This window comes from Ictalurus furcatus, chromosome 12 (assembly GCF_023375685.1).
Source record: "Ictalurus furcatus strain D&B chromosome 12, Billie_1.0, whole genome shotgun sequence".
NCBI lineage: Eukaryota > Metazoa > Chordata > Actinopteri > Siluriformes > Ictaluridae > Ictalurus > Ictalurus furcatus.
The window spans coordinates 3718666-3736165 of NC_071266.1; the positions used below are offsets into that span (position 1 = coordinate 3718666).

The 17500-nt window shown below is 44.3% G+C and overlaps 1 protein-coding gene across 5 annotated transcripts in view; it reads left to right on the top strand.

Moving 5' to 3' along the window:
• The window catches only part of agap1 (ArfGAP with GTPase domain, ankyrin repeat and PH domain 1), a 190055-nt gene extending 177188 nt beyond the window's left edge, over positions 1-12867 (top strand). For 2 of the 5 annotated variants that reach the window (XM_053637456.1, XM_053637458.1), the window contains 2 exons: positions 7721-7976; positions 8554-12866. In XM_053637456.1, coding sequence (XP_053493431.1) covers positions 7721-7976; positions 8554-8763 — 466 coding nt within the window. In that variant the 3' untranslated portion in view covers positions 8764-12866. Of the gene's footprint in view, positions 1-7720; positions 7977-8553 lie in introns of all 5 variants that reach the window. The other 3 variants (XM_053637461.1, XM_053637460.1, XM_053637459.1) reach the window with 3 other exon arrangements.
• The last annotated feature ends 4633 nt before the right edge of the window (positions 12868-17500 follow it).

Genomic DNA, 17500 nt, shown 5'->3' on the forward strand with positions numbered 1-17500 from the left:
CTCTCTCTCTCTCTCTGTTCTCTCTCTCTGTCATTCTCTCTATTCTCTCTTTCTCTCTCTCTCTCTCTCTATTCTCTCTCTCTGTCATTCTCTCTATTCTCTCTCTCTCTCTCTCTCTCTCTATTCTCTCTCTCTGTCATTCTCTCTATTCTCTCTTTCTCTCTCTCTCTCTCTCTCTATTCTCTCTCTCTGTCATTCTCTCTATTCTCTCTTTCTCTCTCTCTCTCTCTCTCTCTCTGTTCTCTCTCTCTGTCATTCTCTCTATTCTCTCTCTCTCTCTCTCTCTATTCTCTCTCTCTGTCATTCTCTCTATCTCTCTCTCTCTCTATTCTCTCTCTCTGTCATTCTCTCTATTCTCTCTTTCTCTCTCTCTCTCTCTCTCTCTATTCTCTCTCTCTGTCATTCTCTCTATTCTCTCTTTCTCTCTCTCTCTCTCTATTCTCTCTCTCTGTCATTCTCTCTATTCTCTCTTTCTCTCTCTCTCTCTCTCTCTATTCTCTCTCTGTCATTCTCTCTATTCTCTCTCTCTCTCTCTCTCTCTCTCTATTCTCTCTCTCTCTCTATACTCTCTCTCTGTCATTCTCTCTATTCTCTCTTTCTCTCTCTCTCTCTCTCTCTATTCTCTCTCTGTCATTCTCTCTATTCTCTCTCTCTCTCTCTCTCTCTATTCTCTCTCTCTGTCATTCTCTCTATTCTCTTTCTCTCTCTCTCTCTCTCTCTCTATTCTCTCTCTCTATTCTCTCTTTCTCTCTCTCTCTCTCTCTATCATTCTCTCTATTCTCTCTCTCTCTCTCTCTCTCTGTCATTCTCTCTATTCTCTCTCTCTGTTATTCTCTCTATTCTCTCTCTCTCTGTCATTCTCTCTATTCTCTCTCTCTATCATTCTCTCTATTCTCTCTCTCTCTCTCTCTCTCTATTCTCTCTCTCTGTCATTCTCTCTATTCTCTCTCTCTCTCTCTCTGTCATTCTCTCTATTCTCTCTCTGTCATTCTCTCTCTCTCTCTCTCTGTCATTCTCTCTATTCTCTCTATTCTCTCTCTCTGTCATTCTCTCTATTCTCTCTCTCTCTCTATCATTCTCTCTATTCTCTCTCTCTCTCTGTCATTCTCTCTATTCTCTCTCTCTCTCTCTCTCTCTCTCTCTCTCTCTATTCTCTCTCTGTCATTCTCTCTATTCTCTCTCTCTCTCTCTGTCATTCTCTCTGTCATTCTCTCTATTCTCTCTCTCTCTCTCTCTCTCTCTCTGTCATTCTCTCTATTCTCTCTCTCTCTCTCTGTCATTCTCTCTATTCTCTCTCTCTCTCTCTATATATATATATATATATATTCTCTCTCTCTATTCTCTGTCATTCTCTCTCTCTATATTTATATATATATTCTCTCTTTCTATTCTCTGTCATTCTCTCTCTCTCTCTCTCTCTATATATATATATATATATAGTCTCTCTGTCATTCTCTCTCTCTATATATATATATTCTCTCTCTCTATTCTCTGTCATTCTCTCTCTCTCTATATATATATATATTCTCTCTTTCTATTCTCTCTGTCATTCTCTCTTTCTCTCTCTCTTTCTGTTCTCTCTCATCTGTCATTCTCTCTCTTTCTATTCTCTCTCTTCTCTGTCATTCTCTCTGTCATTCTCTCTATTCTCTCTTTCTCTCTGTCATTCTCTCTCTTTCTATTCTCTGTCATTCTCTCTCTCTCTCTCTATATATATATATATATATATATATTCTCTCTCTATTCCCTCTCTCTTTCTCTCTCTCTTTCTATTCTCTCTCTCCTGTCATTCTCTCTCTTTCAATTCTCTGTCATTCTTTCTGTTCTCTCTTTCTTTCTGTCTGTCATTCTCTCTCTATTCTCTGTCATTCTCTCTATTCTCTCTCTCTCTCTTTCTATTCTCTCTTCTCTCTGTCATTCTCTCTCTATTCTCTCTCTCTCTCTCTCTCTGTCATTCTCTCTATTCTCTTTCTTTCTCTGTCTGTCATTCTCTCTTTATTCTCTCTTTCTTTCTCTCTCCCTCATTCTCTCTCTTTCTATTCTGTCTTCTCTCTCTGTCATTCTCTCTATTCTCTCTTTCTTTATCTCTCTCTCTGTCATTCTCTCTCTTTCTATTCTCTCTCTCCATTCTCTCTCTTTCTATCTCCCTTTCTTTATATTGTCTCATTCTCTCTCTTCTCTCTCTCTCTTTCTCTCTGTCATTCTCTCTTTCTATTCTCTCTCTTCATTCTCTCTCTATTCTCTTTCTTTCTCTCTGTCTCTCTCTCATACTCTCCGTCAATCTCTCTGTCATTCTCTCTCTCTATCTGTCTCTCTCTCTCTCTCTCTCTCTCTCTCTCTCTGTCTCTCTCTCTCTCTCTGTCTCTCTTTCTCTCTCTCTGTCATTCTCTCTCTTTCTATTCTCTCTGTCTCTCTGTCATTCTCTGTCTCTGTCATTCTCTGTCTCCCTCCCAGTATATGAAAAGCCCATTTTGGGTGTGTCTGTGTTTATTTATTTATAGGAGCTTATTTAAGAAGCGTTGAAGTGAAGGCATTGTGTGGGTGGTGTGTAGTGACCATCCGTTCAGTCCACACCGAACACCGCTGACACGACAGCGTGATCCTGTAGATGGACATCTCCCATCATATCAGTGTGGCCCATCGCCTCCAGGGTGGCTGATTTTGAGTGTACTGCAGACCAGAGCTCAGTCAGAATGTATCTGCCTGTAATAAAAAAAAGCAGCGAGTTTAATTATCTCTGTCTATCCAAGGGCAGCTAACGACTAGGCTGGAGAGCGTAATTGATTTCAGAGTCTGTCATTTTTTTCCCCCCTCACAAGAAGAGGCAAAATTCTCTTTTAGAAGTAAATCGTTCCTCCGTGGCTTTTTTTTTTTTTTTTCCCCCCCTCCCCGATAATAAATGGCCCACGTTCACTTTGGCCACTTTTGGTCCCTTGCAGATTCAGATAGGAGGATGTTCATCGCGTCGGAGCGTTGGAGCGTTGGAGCATGAGGAGCTGAAAACGCAGGGGTCTTCGCCGGGACCGAATCTTTCAGTGTGTCGTGCTTGCGTTGAAGCAGGGCTGAGATCAGCGTCAGAGGCGGCTGGAAAGAAAGTTCACGCTATCCGTTGTGTGTAAATGGGTTTCGTTTAATTATTGCACTAAGATGAATGAGTGTGTATGTGTGATTGGCCGTGTGTGTGTGTGTGTGTAGTGTGCATGAGCAGGTGAGTGCTCACCACTGTCTGTTTGACAGATTCGTCCTGTCAGAGTTCATTACCTGTGAGTCGGCGGGGCTCTAATGAGCTGAATTAGTGGTATAATTAGCCTAAAAGAAAAGAGCACTGGCGTTGAGCTGAAGCAGACTCCTCTCTTCGGCCATGCCGGAATTAATGATTTCCTCCGCAGCGCCCCTCTCCCCACGCCCTCCCATACATCTTCCCCCTCAGACTTGCACCTTTTCCCCTCCTGTCTCTGAATCAAAGGATATTGATATTATCCACGAGCAAAATTAGACAGTATTGACGACGTAGCCGTGGTGCTCACATTACCTCGTGTTTTTTTTTTTAGAAATATTGACCTGTGTAGTAGCAGTTTGATTTGTGTCGTAGGTGAAGGAATCTTCCGTTTAGGTAGGAAAGGTGGAGATCATTGAGCGGCACTCGCTGCATCACGGTATCTTGATTAAATATTGCAATTTTTTTTTTTTTTTTTTAAATCAAATGCTCTTTATACACCACATCTGGAGTAATTTGGCCGGATTTTGACGTACTGAGTGTTGCCCCAACAACTGCCCTTAGTTTTCCAATTCAAATTTAGAGTCAACACGTTTTCCGTTCTCTCCGCAGTACCGGTAAACATCCGTCTAATGTTTTTATTGTCCTAAGCGGTGCTTCCTTTAGTTTACAGGAGTGTATGTACATGGGGGTTGGTGTATGTAGGCAGTATGTGTGTGTTTGGAACAGAGGGGCCTATCTTTGTGTGTTTGTGTGTGTGTGTGTGTGTGTGTGTGTGTGTGTGTGTGTGTGTTATGAGCAGCAGCTGGGGGGCTGTCCGGTCACAGACGGGTGCTCGCATGGACGCCTGTCAGCGTTGGGTAAACAGCCGCCGGCTTTGAGCAGGACAGGAAACACTGGCAAGTGTGTAAACACTAGCTCGCAATGCGCTCAGCCAGGGAGAACTCACAACACACACTCGCACAGGAAACCGTCCTGACGGGGATTGACACCGGTTCCCATTAATCCCTGCTGCATTCCGCCCCTCAGTTTCTAACGGCGATTAGGCAACAGTCTCTTCTCCCGTGACCCCTTGTCCTAAAGCAGTGTGCCCTAATTAAGCTGTCACTCAAAACTCCTTGGACTCCCAGATCGTTTTACGACCCCCTTTCCATAAATCTGCTCCGCTTTAACCGCAGTTGACCATTGGGGATTTAAGGCTGAAGTTTTTGTAGCGGTCCTTGTATGTGCTATGACGATGTGATAAGCGACTGTGTGCCGCACATGTGGGTGGAGGGGTGGAGGCTGTAAGGGCATTTCACACATAGGACCTACTGCATTCAGACATCGTAGGTGGCCATGTTAGATCTAGCTGGCATGATCTGTAGGCTTGAATTAGATTTGCAAAGAAACCTGCCTCTCGCCATTAGTGTGTCCTTGCCTGCCCCCTCCTTGGCCTTATCAGCATTTGCTGTAGGTGATGTGTGTGTGTGTGTGTTAGATTGGTCACAACCACCCCCATTCTTTAATGATCGCAGTAGGACTGTAAACAGCTATGAGAAGGGATCCAAATAGCAGCGCATTGCTGACAGTGACCACAGGTAGCAACAAGTATGTACACACACACACACACACACACACAGATGTGATGAGAAAAGCACTGAGTAGCTAATTAGTCCAATTAGCATCTCCCCTATGTGAGGACATGCTCCCTAAAGAACTAATGGTTGTGTGTGTGTGTCAGTGCTTACTGATTACTCTGTGTAATTATCCCCACATGTAGCAAACATGCCAAGCTTGACCCTGTGTATGTAGAGTGCTAAAGAAACTGTCACAAATGTATATTTCTTTGCACTATCGTTGAATTATTATTATTATTTGAACTGTATAATCGCTATATAAACATGCAGTAACTCAGTGGAGATTTACGTCAGTTACTCTTTCACTCGCACGAATCCGAAAGTTTTTGGGGGACCCCCCCCCCCCCCTCCCCCCACCCCCCAGATTTACACGATTTCCTCGAATACCACATTTTTGTGTAATGATTTCCACACAAATCCGTTCATATCCAAACGATAAAGGCTCATTGTGCGTATTTTGTAATTCGAGTGCGACAGTGTGTTGTTTAAGTGTGCCACCCGTCTCTATAAATCCAGACCCCTGTCTTTACGCTCTCCGTGCCCGTAACGTCATATGCCCATGCCCGACCACTTAACCATCAATGCAGCAAATTAATAAACAATACACCAGTCTTGGTTATAGAGAGGTTTTTTTTTTTACTTATTCTCCTCTTTGGTAGAAATTTGATCAGTGAACTTCTTATTATTCTTCACACATGCTCGTCCTCTTACTCCCTCTGACCCTGCCCTTGGCAACCTTGCTTGTCGGGGAAGGCATGCGTTTCAGGGCGCACTCAAGTGCTCTCTATTTCCTCCAGCCATACAGAGACCCTGCCGAGCCTCTTCCTCTCCCCCTGCCCACCTCCTCCTTTCCCTACGCACTCCGCCCTTTCTCTTTCCCCATCTCCACCCCAGCTCCCAGGATGCTTTGTGCTGGGGCTGTGGCCCGTGCACCTACTGTCCGGCCCTCTCACTCACCCGAGGCTCACAGCGCACACACTTAATACAATTCCTCAACGTTCCCATAGCTGCTGCTGCTATGGCGGCTGCCCTCAACCGTCTCCGCATCCCTCCCTCTACTATTTCCAGTCTTGACTTATTTATTTATTTATTTGTATTTATTTTTTTTTTTACTGTATCCGTAATCCGACTCGGACGTTCTGTTCATTGGTTGATTTTTGTGAATTTTTATGATGAACGGTCGATAGAAAAGGTACATATAGTCGCACAGCGATCGTGTATTATGACTGTGCATGTATGTAAACAAGGCCCCTGCAGCTGAGAAGATGAAATAATTATGCGTAGAGAGTCAGGGGTCTACCAGCATGGGGGCTTTTCTTTGATTAAGAAGGGTGTCACTAAACCATCGATCTCCATGGCTACTGATCGATCTAGGCTTGTCCTTTTAGCCTCCTTTCTACAATGGTATCTCCTCTAGTCCATGACACACATCCGCAGCTAATTTGTTATCAATTAGAGGTGTGTTCGATTACAAACAAGTAGGGCAATATTCTCGTCTTCCTCGTGAACACTGCATTTCTGTAACGTAGCTTTCCGGGCAGATTCAATCTCTTTGAATCCCTTCGTACATGGAAGCTTTGGGAACTGTGCGTGCACATGAATCATGAGATCGTAGAAAACCAAAGAAGTTGTGATTAAGGTAAGACTGCAAAGAAAGCAAAGGCTGTCCGAGCCCTGTGCATTTTAATACAATGACAGTGGTACACTAAGGGACTGGCTCTGATAACAGGCTTCTAGCAGAGGGTGCTTGCAAAATCCCTGTAGGGGACTTTGATTGCACGTTACATCCACGACCATTTAAACAAGTAGCACTCAACACTGCAGAGTTTCTCGGCGTCCTCAGCTGTGAAATATGTACTCGGGAACGTGGTGATCTTTTTATGCCCTTTTCGTTATACGCCGTACGACACCACAGGCAATTTCAAATTCTACTATTAAAATGTTACGTCCTGCTGCCAAGATGGTGGACCTCTGCAGATAAGTTCTAGACCACAGGCCCACTACATCTAGGACGAATCGGATCCTGTTCCGGCACAAAGGAAAGTAGCGCATGCGACATTCCCTTCGCTCGGCAGACACCGTGCTTGCGGAGGAAGTGGAAGCTGGAGGGGGTTTCTCAGCTCTCTGTTCTCTTGTTTTCGGAGATGTGAGACCCCCTGATGGGCAGCTGTGCTTCAGGGGATAGCTCAATATCCTCTCCTCTGGGGCTCGATGCACTCCCCAAAGCCCTCACATGGGAACTGGGCCTGAACTAATCTCAGCCAGGCCCGAATGGAGCTGTTTACACTGTGGGGATTAACACAGATTAGTGCTATCATAGCACAGGATTAGCGAGAGAGCTAAAAACATGCAACTGATAGCCCCCTTCTGGGCTGGGCTGGGGCTCGGTTGACATTTCTCTCAAACTGTATAAACACACACAGAGCACCTTAAATAGATTGCTTCCTGTTCCTGCTTTCTCTTCCTCACTCATCCTGTTTCCTCTCTCTCTCTCTCTCTCTCTCTCTCTCTCTCTCTCTCTCTCTCGCCCTCCCCCACCCCATCCCCAAATTATGTGGGGCAGGGTTGGGTTTTTTTTCTTTCTTCTGTTTCGTACACAGAGTGCTGATTGTCATAGTTCTTTCATGGGCTGCGTGATGTGTGTAGGCATGTTGAAGCTTTATAAGAATGCATGACCTGGCGACTGAGAAAGAAAACAGTAGCCAATAGCAATCTACACAAATCCCTGAACTCTTAAATGTCATTCAAAGAACTCTTAAATGTCAATCAGAATGAGAGCCGAGTCCAAATATTACTTCGGTGTGAACATGTGATGTTTCTACCTTATACGTTAACTTCACCTTGACCTCCTAATACTTGACGTGTGTGTGTGTGTGTTGTTCAGGGAGGAGCGTGAACGCTGGATCCGGGCTAAGTACGAGCAGAAGATGTTTGTGGCGTCTCTGCCGTGTGTGGAGCTGACGCTCGGGCAACAGCTGCTGCGTGCTACCGCCGAAGAGGACCTGCGCTTAGTGGTGCTGCTGCTTGCACACGGCTCGCGAGATGAGGTGAACGAGACGTGCGGCGAGGGAGATGGCCGCACCGCGCTACATCTGGCCTGCCGTAAGGGCAGTGTGGTGATCACGCAGCTCCTCATCTGGGTACGGACACACGCGCTCTCCGTCATCCTTTTCTGCACCAGTCGTGTGTACTAGGGGCTATATTTATCAATGCACGTCATTCTATTTAAAGCAGTAATTACTGCATCTGTAGAGTCTGTGTGTGTGTGTGTGTGTGTGTGTGTGTGTGTGTGAGAGAAGATTCAGTTATAACGGGATCTCAATTATAACGGGAAGCCTAAGGGCAGTTGAATTCCGAATACATGACTGTGATACATAAACACCGTTACACTCTTAAAAAGAAAGAAAGAAAGAAAGAAATAAATAAACATTTTACATGAGAGAACATCTTACCAAAGCTGCTCTTATGTTATAGTATGAGACTGGAGATCTCTCCCCTCCCCCTCCCCCTCCCTCCATACTATATAAAGCGCTTTGAGTGTGGAGAAAAGCGCTATATGAATGTAACTGTAACTAACTTGTACAGTTTTATACAACATTTAGTGTACATCGTGAGTTCTATTTCAGATTAGTTGTGTGTGTGTGTGTGTGTGTGTGTGTGTGTGTGTGTGTGTGTGTGATCATTGTTTTATAACTTTGTCTTTCTGTGTCCCTCCAGTATGGAGTAGACATCATGGCGCGTGACGCCCACGGCAACACGGCGCTGGCGTACGCACGCCAAGCCAACAGTCAGGAGTGTGTGGACGTGTTACTGCAGTACGGCTGCCCGGACGAGCGCTACCCGCTCATGGCCACGCCCAACCTTTCACGCAGAAACAACAACCGCAACAACAGCTGCAGCAGCACAGGAAGCACCGCCCTTATCTGACACACACACACACCCTACATACTCAGAAATAAACAGCCATTTGCATACACACACACACACACACCCACACACCCTCACACTAGCACAAAGACACACAGCTCATCCTCCTCTTTACTAGACACAGGGAACGACTGACCATGATGATGAAGATGGAACACTAACAGAACCACTGAGTTTGCACTCGCACTGCCACTAGCTTGTCTTGAGGGTGTTGGTCCTTCCTAGCCAATCACACAGTCACTCTTACATCAGGTGACCTGTGTTGGGAGAATGCCCCGTCCCAGGTCTTCTGGCTGCATAGCAGCAACGCGCTAGCCGATTAAACTGTCTGAACCTGCTGCTGCCTCCGTCCACAAATGCTGCGAGATGCATGATGGGAGATGAAGAAGGCGAGGTTAAACCAGGAGCTCGATGAATGGCAGGAGACACGTCCGTTTAGACTGCTTAAAGCGACTGGGTCCTCGTGTCCTCTTCCTGCGCGGCTTCTTGCGAGACTGAAATGGACAGGAAGTGACGCCGGATCAGTCCCAGAGATCCTAGAGAACTTCAGCAGTGCTTTCCTGCTTGGTGCTTTTGAATGCACATGCTCCGTGTCCTTACCTACTTTTGGCCTCCGCTTCCCCTTTCGGACAAGAGTTTAGTAAAACTGTGTGAATATCTGCCCTTTGTACAATTTCTTTCCTTCTTTTGGTTGAAGTAATGTGAAAAGACAATGTCTCAAAGACCTTTTGGAAAACATCCGAATATCACAAGGGTGATAACATGAAGAGGCTTTTTTTATTATTATTATTATTATTTTTTGATTGTGAGCGAGTTGGGCATTTGTGGACCATGTGAAAATTGAAATCTAATCTGCGTGAATGGATGGCACTAGCGTTGTGCTGAAAACTTTTATTATTCCGTCGTCTGTTTCGCAGAACTGAAAGGAATTTCCTACCTGATTAATGTCGTCGTCGTTTTTTTCCTCCCCTCGGCTGCTAACCAACTGCATGCTTCTTTTTCCGCTGCAAACGATCAGGTCTTATTTAGCTGACGAGTCGCGTGATGACTGACGCTAAAGTGACGAGCTTCTGACTCGTCTCAACTGACCGTGTGTGTGTGTGTGTGTGCGCGCGTGCATGAGGGCGAGAGATTGCAACGAGTCTTTCTTATTCACGTTAGCCATATTGATAATATTGATCAATACAGACTCGTTTCCAAATGAGACGACTGGAGCAGGATCTGACCTCGCAGGCTCGTCGATATCAAACGCGCAGTGTCTGCAGTTCCCTCCGTGCTTGATGACGGAAACATTAGCCAGGGGGAGAGCCTGCAGCCTCATTTACCTGTTCTTGCTCAATATTAGGTACTCAGGAGAAGCAGGAGAACTCTCCTCTCGATATGCTACATACTTATTAATGCCAGAGACTCTTGCGCACGTGTGTGTGAGAACGTGAGCGAGGTCGTTTATCAGCATTGCTCGAGATGTCCATACATTACCCACTCATTGCTGAGGCCTTGGAGTGCGGGGCCCTGTTCGGCTCAGTGGAGAGACGGCGCGTCTTTTCCTGTCGATTTGTCTTTTATAGAAACTCTTTGGTGGACAGCTTGGTGAAAATGAAGGGAATAGGGTTTTCTTTCCCCCGAAAAAGGCCTTTTAATGTTCTAGCCTGACTTCCTTGGGCTTGATGGCAGGCTATGTCAATTGATCATGCGTGCGTGTGTGTGTGTGTGTGTGTGAGAGAGAGAACTAGCCCTCTCTAGTCTTTGTCTCTTTCCCCGAGTGCCGTTCTTGACGTCTTTAACGTCCCGTCTCGAGTCGTGTGTTTGTGCTGTACAGGCTCGAGCCCTGACTGACCTGTATTTAAGCAATACAAAGCCAGACGAAAGCCAGGCGACTATCTGAAGTAATAATTTTCCCACACCAGTATTGGCTGCTGTGTGGCTCTGAGAAATGCAAGACTCTGTTTCAGGTCATATGTCATTACGGACGTCGCGTTTAGAAACGCGACGCCACTAGCTTTAGGGTTCGTCATTCAGCAGGTAACACAAGTCTTTCAGTCCGCAACGCTAAACAAGTAGGAAGATGTCCGACCTGCCAGGGTTGCTTCATGGGTTGTAGGGTCGTGTAAGGACGAGGCCTCGTCTCAACAACCCCTGCGTGTCTTCTAAAGGGCACTACGGAGTGAGACGCGGGTTAAAGAGAGTGTACAGAGTTTATTGATAGAGCTAAGATGTAAAGTGTTTGTATATAATGTAGCAGATCTGTAGAAGTCTCAGCACCGTACACAGTTATTTATGACACAGTGCTTTAAAGCACACACACACACACATTCTAATTCTAATAACCACCCCACACTTATCACACCCACTTCATGTCCTTTCTGTGAAAGCCTGACTTTTTGTTTTTTGGACCCTTTTTTTTTTTTTTTTTTTTTCTTTCCGCATGCATGAATGTAAATTTCCTCATAAATGACTGACGGGTGATCATTTAACCGGATACCTTTTCTGACGTCACCTGATTGACCTTTTTGTTCATCTTTGGGAAGGTAACATTTCAAACAGTGGTCAGTTTCACTCGTCGTACGACCGTATGATCTAGAACTGGGACAGAATGAAGGAGTCGCACAGCCGCCTACTCAACCAATAGCGTAAGAGCAACCAAAGCAGTCTCGGATCTGAGCAATCGCGGGTTTCTAAGTCCTGTTTTCAGCTGCTTACATGCATCCATGATTTTAGATCAGTATCTGCTTGCCATGTAGCTGTCACTTTCTGTACATAGCTGTAAAAAAAAAAATAAAATAATAATAATAAAGAAAAAAAAAGGGCGAAACATCATGTTTTTGCTTTGTTGTTGTTGTTGTTTTTCTTTTAATTGTTTTTATTACCTCATTTTGTCGACAGTATCCTTGATGCGTCCAAACCCGAGAGACCTGATTATTTATGAGCGAATATGCTAATCTAAAAGGGGAGGGGCTCTCACACTACTTTTCTTTTTTGTATTGGCATCACAATTACGTCATTTATGATTCCGATTGTCCTTGTTGTATATCTAATTATTATTATTATTATTATTATTATTATTATTGTTGAGTTTGTGTCAGCTGTACAGTTCTGTGTTGAAAAATTATACCTGATGCAGAGTCTTATACTGTAATGTGTCTCCTTTCAATAAAGAAAATTACTTCGTAATATAACGCTGGTCAGTTCACTTTAATCTGAAATGTTATTAAAAAGGATTATTTATTGTTTTTTTTTTTGTTTTTTAAAGAAACAGAAGATCCTGGTGCTTTTAAGTGGTACGAAGATGGCGTGTTAGTTACACGGTGAATATCCAGCGATCAGTGAAACCAGATTATATACCAGGAAATCATATAGCAGGTTGGTTTGTTTGTTTTTCCCAAAAAGTGTTGTGGATCATTTTCAAGTGAGACGTCGCTACATGTTAACACGTCTAACACAGCTTCCCGACCACCTGGCTTTCGTCTCTGGGCCGTTAAAACATGTTGGCGTCTTTTCAGACGCGCTTATCCAGAGCCATTTACATTTATCTCGTCATATCCAACGAACTTACTCCAAATATGATATTATTCGAACCGATCTGAACGATCCGCTCTTCTTTGTTCATTTACCTTCGTTCGGTCTATAGTAGTTCGGTCCATTGTAGACACTTTAGGATTTCACAGCGATGTTCTCATGATCCCGACGAACGTCCTTGAACTGCTTCGTGCCTCGTGTTTTCTTCCTAAACCTGCCGAAACCTGGCGAAACCCTTGCTAGCTAAAGTGTGCAGTTAGTGATCAGTTCCCAGCTGACAAATTGTATTGCTGCTGTGCCATTACATCACAAAACTCTCCGAGTGAGTGAGTCAGTACGTTTCCATGGACGATAATAATCCGATATTAACCTGATTAAGACGATACTCTGATTAAGAAACTACCATGAATCAATGACTACGTTTACATGGACAGCAGTAATGTAATTATTGAGCTTACTCTGAATAAGATAATAATGTGATTAAGGTGTGTACATGAGTCGCTTTTAGAATACTCCTGTCATGTTCCCGTTTTACACGTTCTAGAACATAATTAGATTTACAGCCCGCGTCATTACGTCGCCGTCTGACGTCCCTCCGGAATTTCACGTATCGACATACAGTTGGTCTTCGTTATGGTACCGTATACAGTTTTGGGTGTTTTAATTTTTAATTTAACGAAAGCTTCAAGTGCGCTTAATTATTTGTCATGCTGTACGTGCTAATAGACGACTGCTTGAAGCCGTGGGCTGCGTCCCAAACCGCGTACTTACCGTATACAGTGAGGGAAAGAAGTATTTGATCCCCTGCTGATTTTGTACGTTTGCCCACTGACAAAGAAATGATCAGTCTATAATTTTAATGGTAGATTTATTTGAACAGTGAGAGACAGAATAACAAGAAGAAAATCCAGAAAAACGCATGTCAAAAATGTTATAAATTGATTTGCATTTTAATGAGGGAAATAAGTATTTGACCCCTCTGCAAAACATGACTTAGTACTTGGTGGCAAAACCCTTGTTGGCAATCACAGAGGTCAGACGTTTCTTGCAGTTGGCCACCAGGTTTGCACACATCTCAGGAGGGATTTTGTCCCACGCCTCTTTGCAGATCTTCTCCAAGTCATTAAGGTTTGGAGGCTGACGTTTGGCAACTCGAACCTTCAGCTCCCTCCACAGATTTTCTATGGGATTAAGGTCTGGAGACTGGCTAGGCCACTCCAGGACCTTAATGTGCTTCTTCTTGAGACACTCCTTTGTTGCCTTGGCCGTGTGTTTTGGATCACTGTCATGCTGGAATACCCATCCACGCAGGATTTCAGTCCTTCACGGCGTAGTGTGTTACCAATTGTTTTCTTGGTGACTATGGTCCCAGCTGCCTAGAGATCATTGACAAGATCCTCCCGTGTAGTTCTGGGCTGATTCCTCACTGTTCTCATGATCATTGCAACTCCACGAGGTGAGATCTTGCATGGAGCCCCAGGCCGAGGGAGATTGACGGTTCTTTTGTGTTTCTTCCATTTGCGAATAATCGCACCAACTGTTGTCACCTTCTCACCAAGCTGCTTGGCAATGGTCTTGTAGCCCATTCCAGACATGTGTAGGTCTACAATCTTGTCCCTGACATCCTTGGAGAGCTCTTTGGTCTTGGCCATGGTGGAGAGTTTGGAATCTGATTGATTGCTTCTGTGGACAGGTGTCTTTTATACAGGTAACAAACTGATATTAGGAGCACTCCCTTTAAGAGTGTGCTCCTAATCTCAGCTCGTTACCTGTATAAAAGACACCTGGGAGCCAGAAATCTTTCTGATTGAGAGGGGGTCAAATACTTATTTCCCTCATTAAAATGCAAATCAATTTATAACATTTTTGACATGCGTTTTTCTGGATTTTCTTGTTGTTATTCTGTCTCTCACTGTTCAAATACAACTACCATTAAAATTATAGACTGATCATTTCTTTGTCAGTGGGCAAACGTACAAAATCAGCAGGGGATCAAATACTTCTTTCCCTCGCTGTATATAGTAGCCGAGATGCATGTATTTCTCCTGCTACATAGTAGCTCAGATACATGTATCTCGTCTACTATATAGTAGGTACACAGTTTGGGATGTAAAACGCTTGAGCGCTGTCGTGTGTGATCGTGTCCTGTCGCAGAATGCGGTGAAAACTCCCACACGGCGTTCATAATGTGATTAAGGTGTTTACATGTCGTAATACACATCTATAATGCGACTAAAACAGGAATACTCCACCTGTCTTAATTCCATTCGTGTTTACTTCGAGTCTGACTTTAATCGGATTAAGGTCAGTAAAAATGGCTGTTTACATGCTGGTTTCTTAATCACAGTATCGTCTTAATCGGGTTAATAGTGGATTATTGTTGCCCGTGTAAATGCACTGAGTGATTATTGATGGCCTTAATCTGACCAAAGTCATACTCGAAGTAAACACAAGTCGAAGCTTTTGTAAAATTTAATAAAAACACCCAAAACTGTGTGTTGATACGTGAAATTCTGGAGGGACGGCGTGGCGCTTTGACGTAATGACGCGGGCTGTTAATCGATCTATGTTCTAGAACATGTAAAACGGGTACATGAAAAGAATATTCCTAGTGCAACTCGTGTAAACACCGTAATCACGATATTGTCTTATTCAGAATACGATCAATAATTCGATTACTGCTGTCCATGTAAACGCAACCGGTGATCATTTCCCCACTGATATTAGAGTGAAGAGTGACGACGAGGCTCGTGTGGAAATCTTCTGACTTTTACTTGAGGTCATGAGACCGAGACTGATGTGTATGATGCTGATCATCAAAGTGAGAACTCGCTTCCCGCTGTAAATCTATAATTCATGTAGATAACACACGGACGTTTGTGGACCATAACCCTGACGTGTGGATTTGTGCTCATTCAGCCACAGAAGCTGACGTTGGACAGGAAGGCCTTGTGCACAGTCGGCGTTTCAATTCATCCCAAAGGCGTTCAGTGGGGTTGAGGTCAGGGATCTGAACAGGCCACTCGAGTTCTTCTACACCAACCCGGGCACAGCATGTCTTCATGGAGCTCGCTTTGTGCACAGGGACACACTCATGCTGGAACACGTTCGGGCCTCTACGTTCCAGTGAAGGGAAATCTTAATACTATAGCAAATATAGCAACGGTATTTTTCTCACAGCCATCCATCCATCCATCTTCTATACCGCTTTATCCTCTTCAGGGTCACGGGGAACCTGGAGCCTATCCCAGGGAGCATCGGGCGCAAGGCGGGGTACACCCTGGACAGGGTGCCAATCCATCGCAGGGCACAATCACACACACACTCACACACACATTCATACACTACGGACACTTTAGACACGCCAATCAGCCTACCATGCATGTCTGTGGACTGGGGGAGGAAACCGGAGTTATTTTTCCCCACATCATCTGTATTATTAAGAACACATTTCATTCTGTTCATTTACATATTTGATAAACCTCACACTTTTATGTTCAGCCTGTGAGATTAAAATGGTTTTATTTTTGTACATTTTATTTATATTTTTATAATAATGCATCTGGCTTGCTGAACAAGTTCTTTTTCCAGTTTCAAATTAAAAATGGGCACGGTAATAAAGAGTCGAGCCATTTTTTTAAAAAAAAATTTTTTTTTAATTGTTTAGGAAAGTTATACAGTGATTTCTGTTATTTGGGGCTTCTTGAAAATGTTGTACCTTTTTGTCATGAGCAGTAATTTCAGTGACGGGTTTATCCCCATATTCTGAGACTGACTCATGAATTTTGCATGAGCTCAATAACATGGACTTTGTCTTTGCACATTTTATGTTCTCCCTCACAAACGTGTGTGTGTGTGTGTGTGTGTGTGTGTTGGTTCACTCTGCAGGCCGCTGTGACACTGTGCACTGGGACTCTGTGGTGTAGATGAAGGCGTTTCAAGCCGGGCCCTGTGGACTCTGCTGAGGCTCTAATGGGATAATGGTGCTCTAATCCTCTTCTCGTTCTCTCCCTTTCTCTCTCTCTCTCTCTCTCTCACTTTTTCACTCTCTGTCTTTCACAAAGCAGCTGGGGAGGGGACAGGAGGACAGCGCTCACACTCACAAAAGCCCCCTGACCAGAGAGGACAAAGGAAGCCTCAGCAGCCTGGGACAGCAGATGTAATTAAAGAGATTAGACGAGGCTGAGAGGGAAACTGGACGGTGTGTAGAGAGGAAATGGACATTGTGTGTGTGTGTGTGTGTGTGTCGGGGGGGTTTCGGGTGATGTAGTCGTGTTAATATTAAGATAACCTTTGTGATATGAAATCGTATGAATACGTCACATGTATTACATTAACTAAACAATCGCAGGATTGTGTATGCTGAGAGAGGACGATGCTTTCGCATCATAAGTGACAGCTGAAGAATATACATCCTGTCTAATCTCATTCGGATATTTATTCAAGATATATCTTGGATGAGATTGAGATGCGGTGGTGAGATTGTATTTCTCACGATAACAGTACAGTATATTCATATTCATATTCAACATATTCAGTCGTTCTTTTATTCATCCTGAGTAACTGCTTTATCCTGATCAGGCTCACGGTGGATCCGGAGCCTATCCTGGGAACACGGCAGTCCATCACAGAGAGCACCATACACACACACACGCGCGCACACACATTCATACACTCTTTCACACCTAGGGGGAATTTAGAGAAGCTAATCCATCTACTGGCATGTTTTTGGGAGGTGGGAAGGAACTGGAGAAACCAGAGGAAACTCACACGGACATGAAGAGAAGAAGCAAAACACCGCACATACACTAACGGACGCAAGCTTTGGATTGGACTGTGGACCCCGGACACGTGATTAGTGCATACCTGGACTGTCTCTAAACCTCAATTATAATCCCAGGAAATCTACATTTCGGAATAAATTCCGAATGTCGAGTAAGACCACAGTGGAGCGGTATGGTTCTGATGAAAAGGCTGCCAGGGTGGAGCATCTTGTCCAACTCCAGTCTGATCATCTCTAATCATAAATCAGTCCCACTTCCCGATGTGATGGAGTCCAGTGAAGCAAAGTGCTGCTTCAGTGTATTAACACAGCTGTGTTCATCTATCACTCTGTGTGTGTGTGTGTGTGTGTGTGTATGTGTGTGTGTGTGTGTGTGTGTGTGAGAGAGAGAGAGAGACATTCACACGCTAATAGCATTAGGAATGCAAGAGAGGCCCT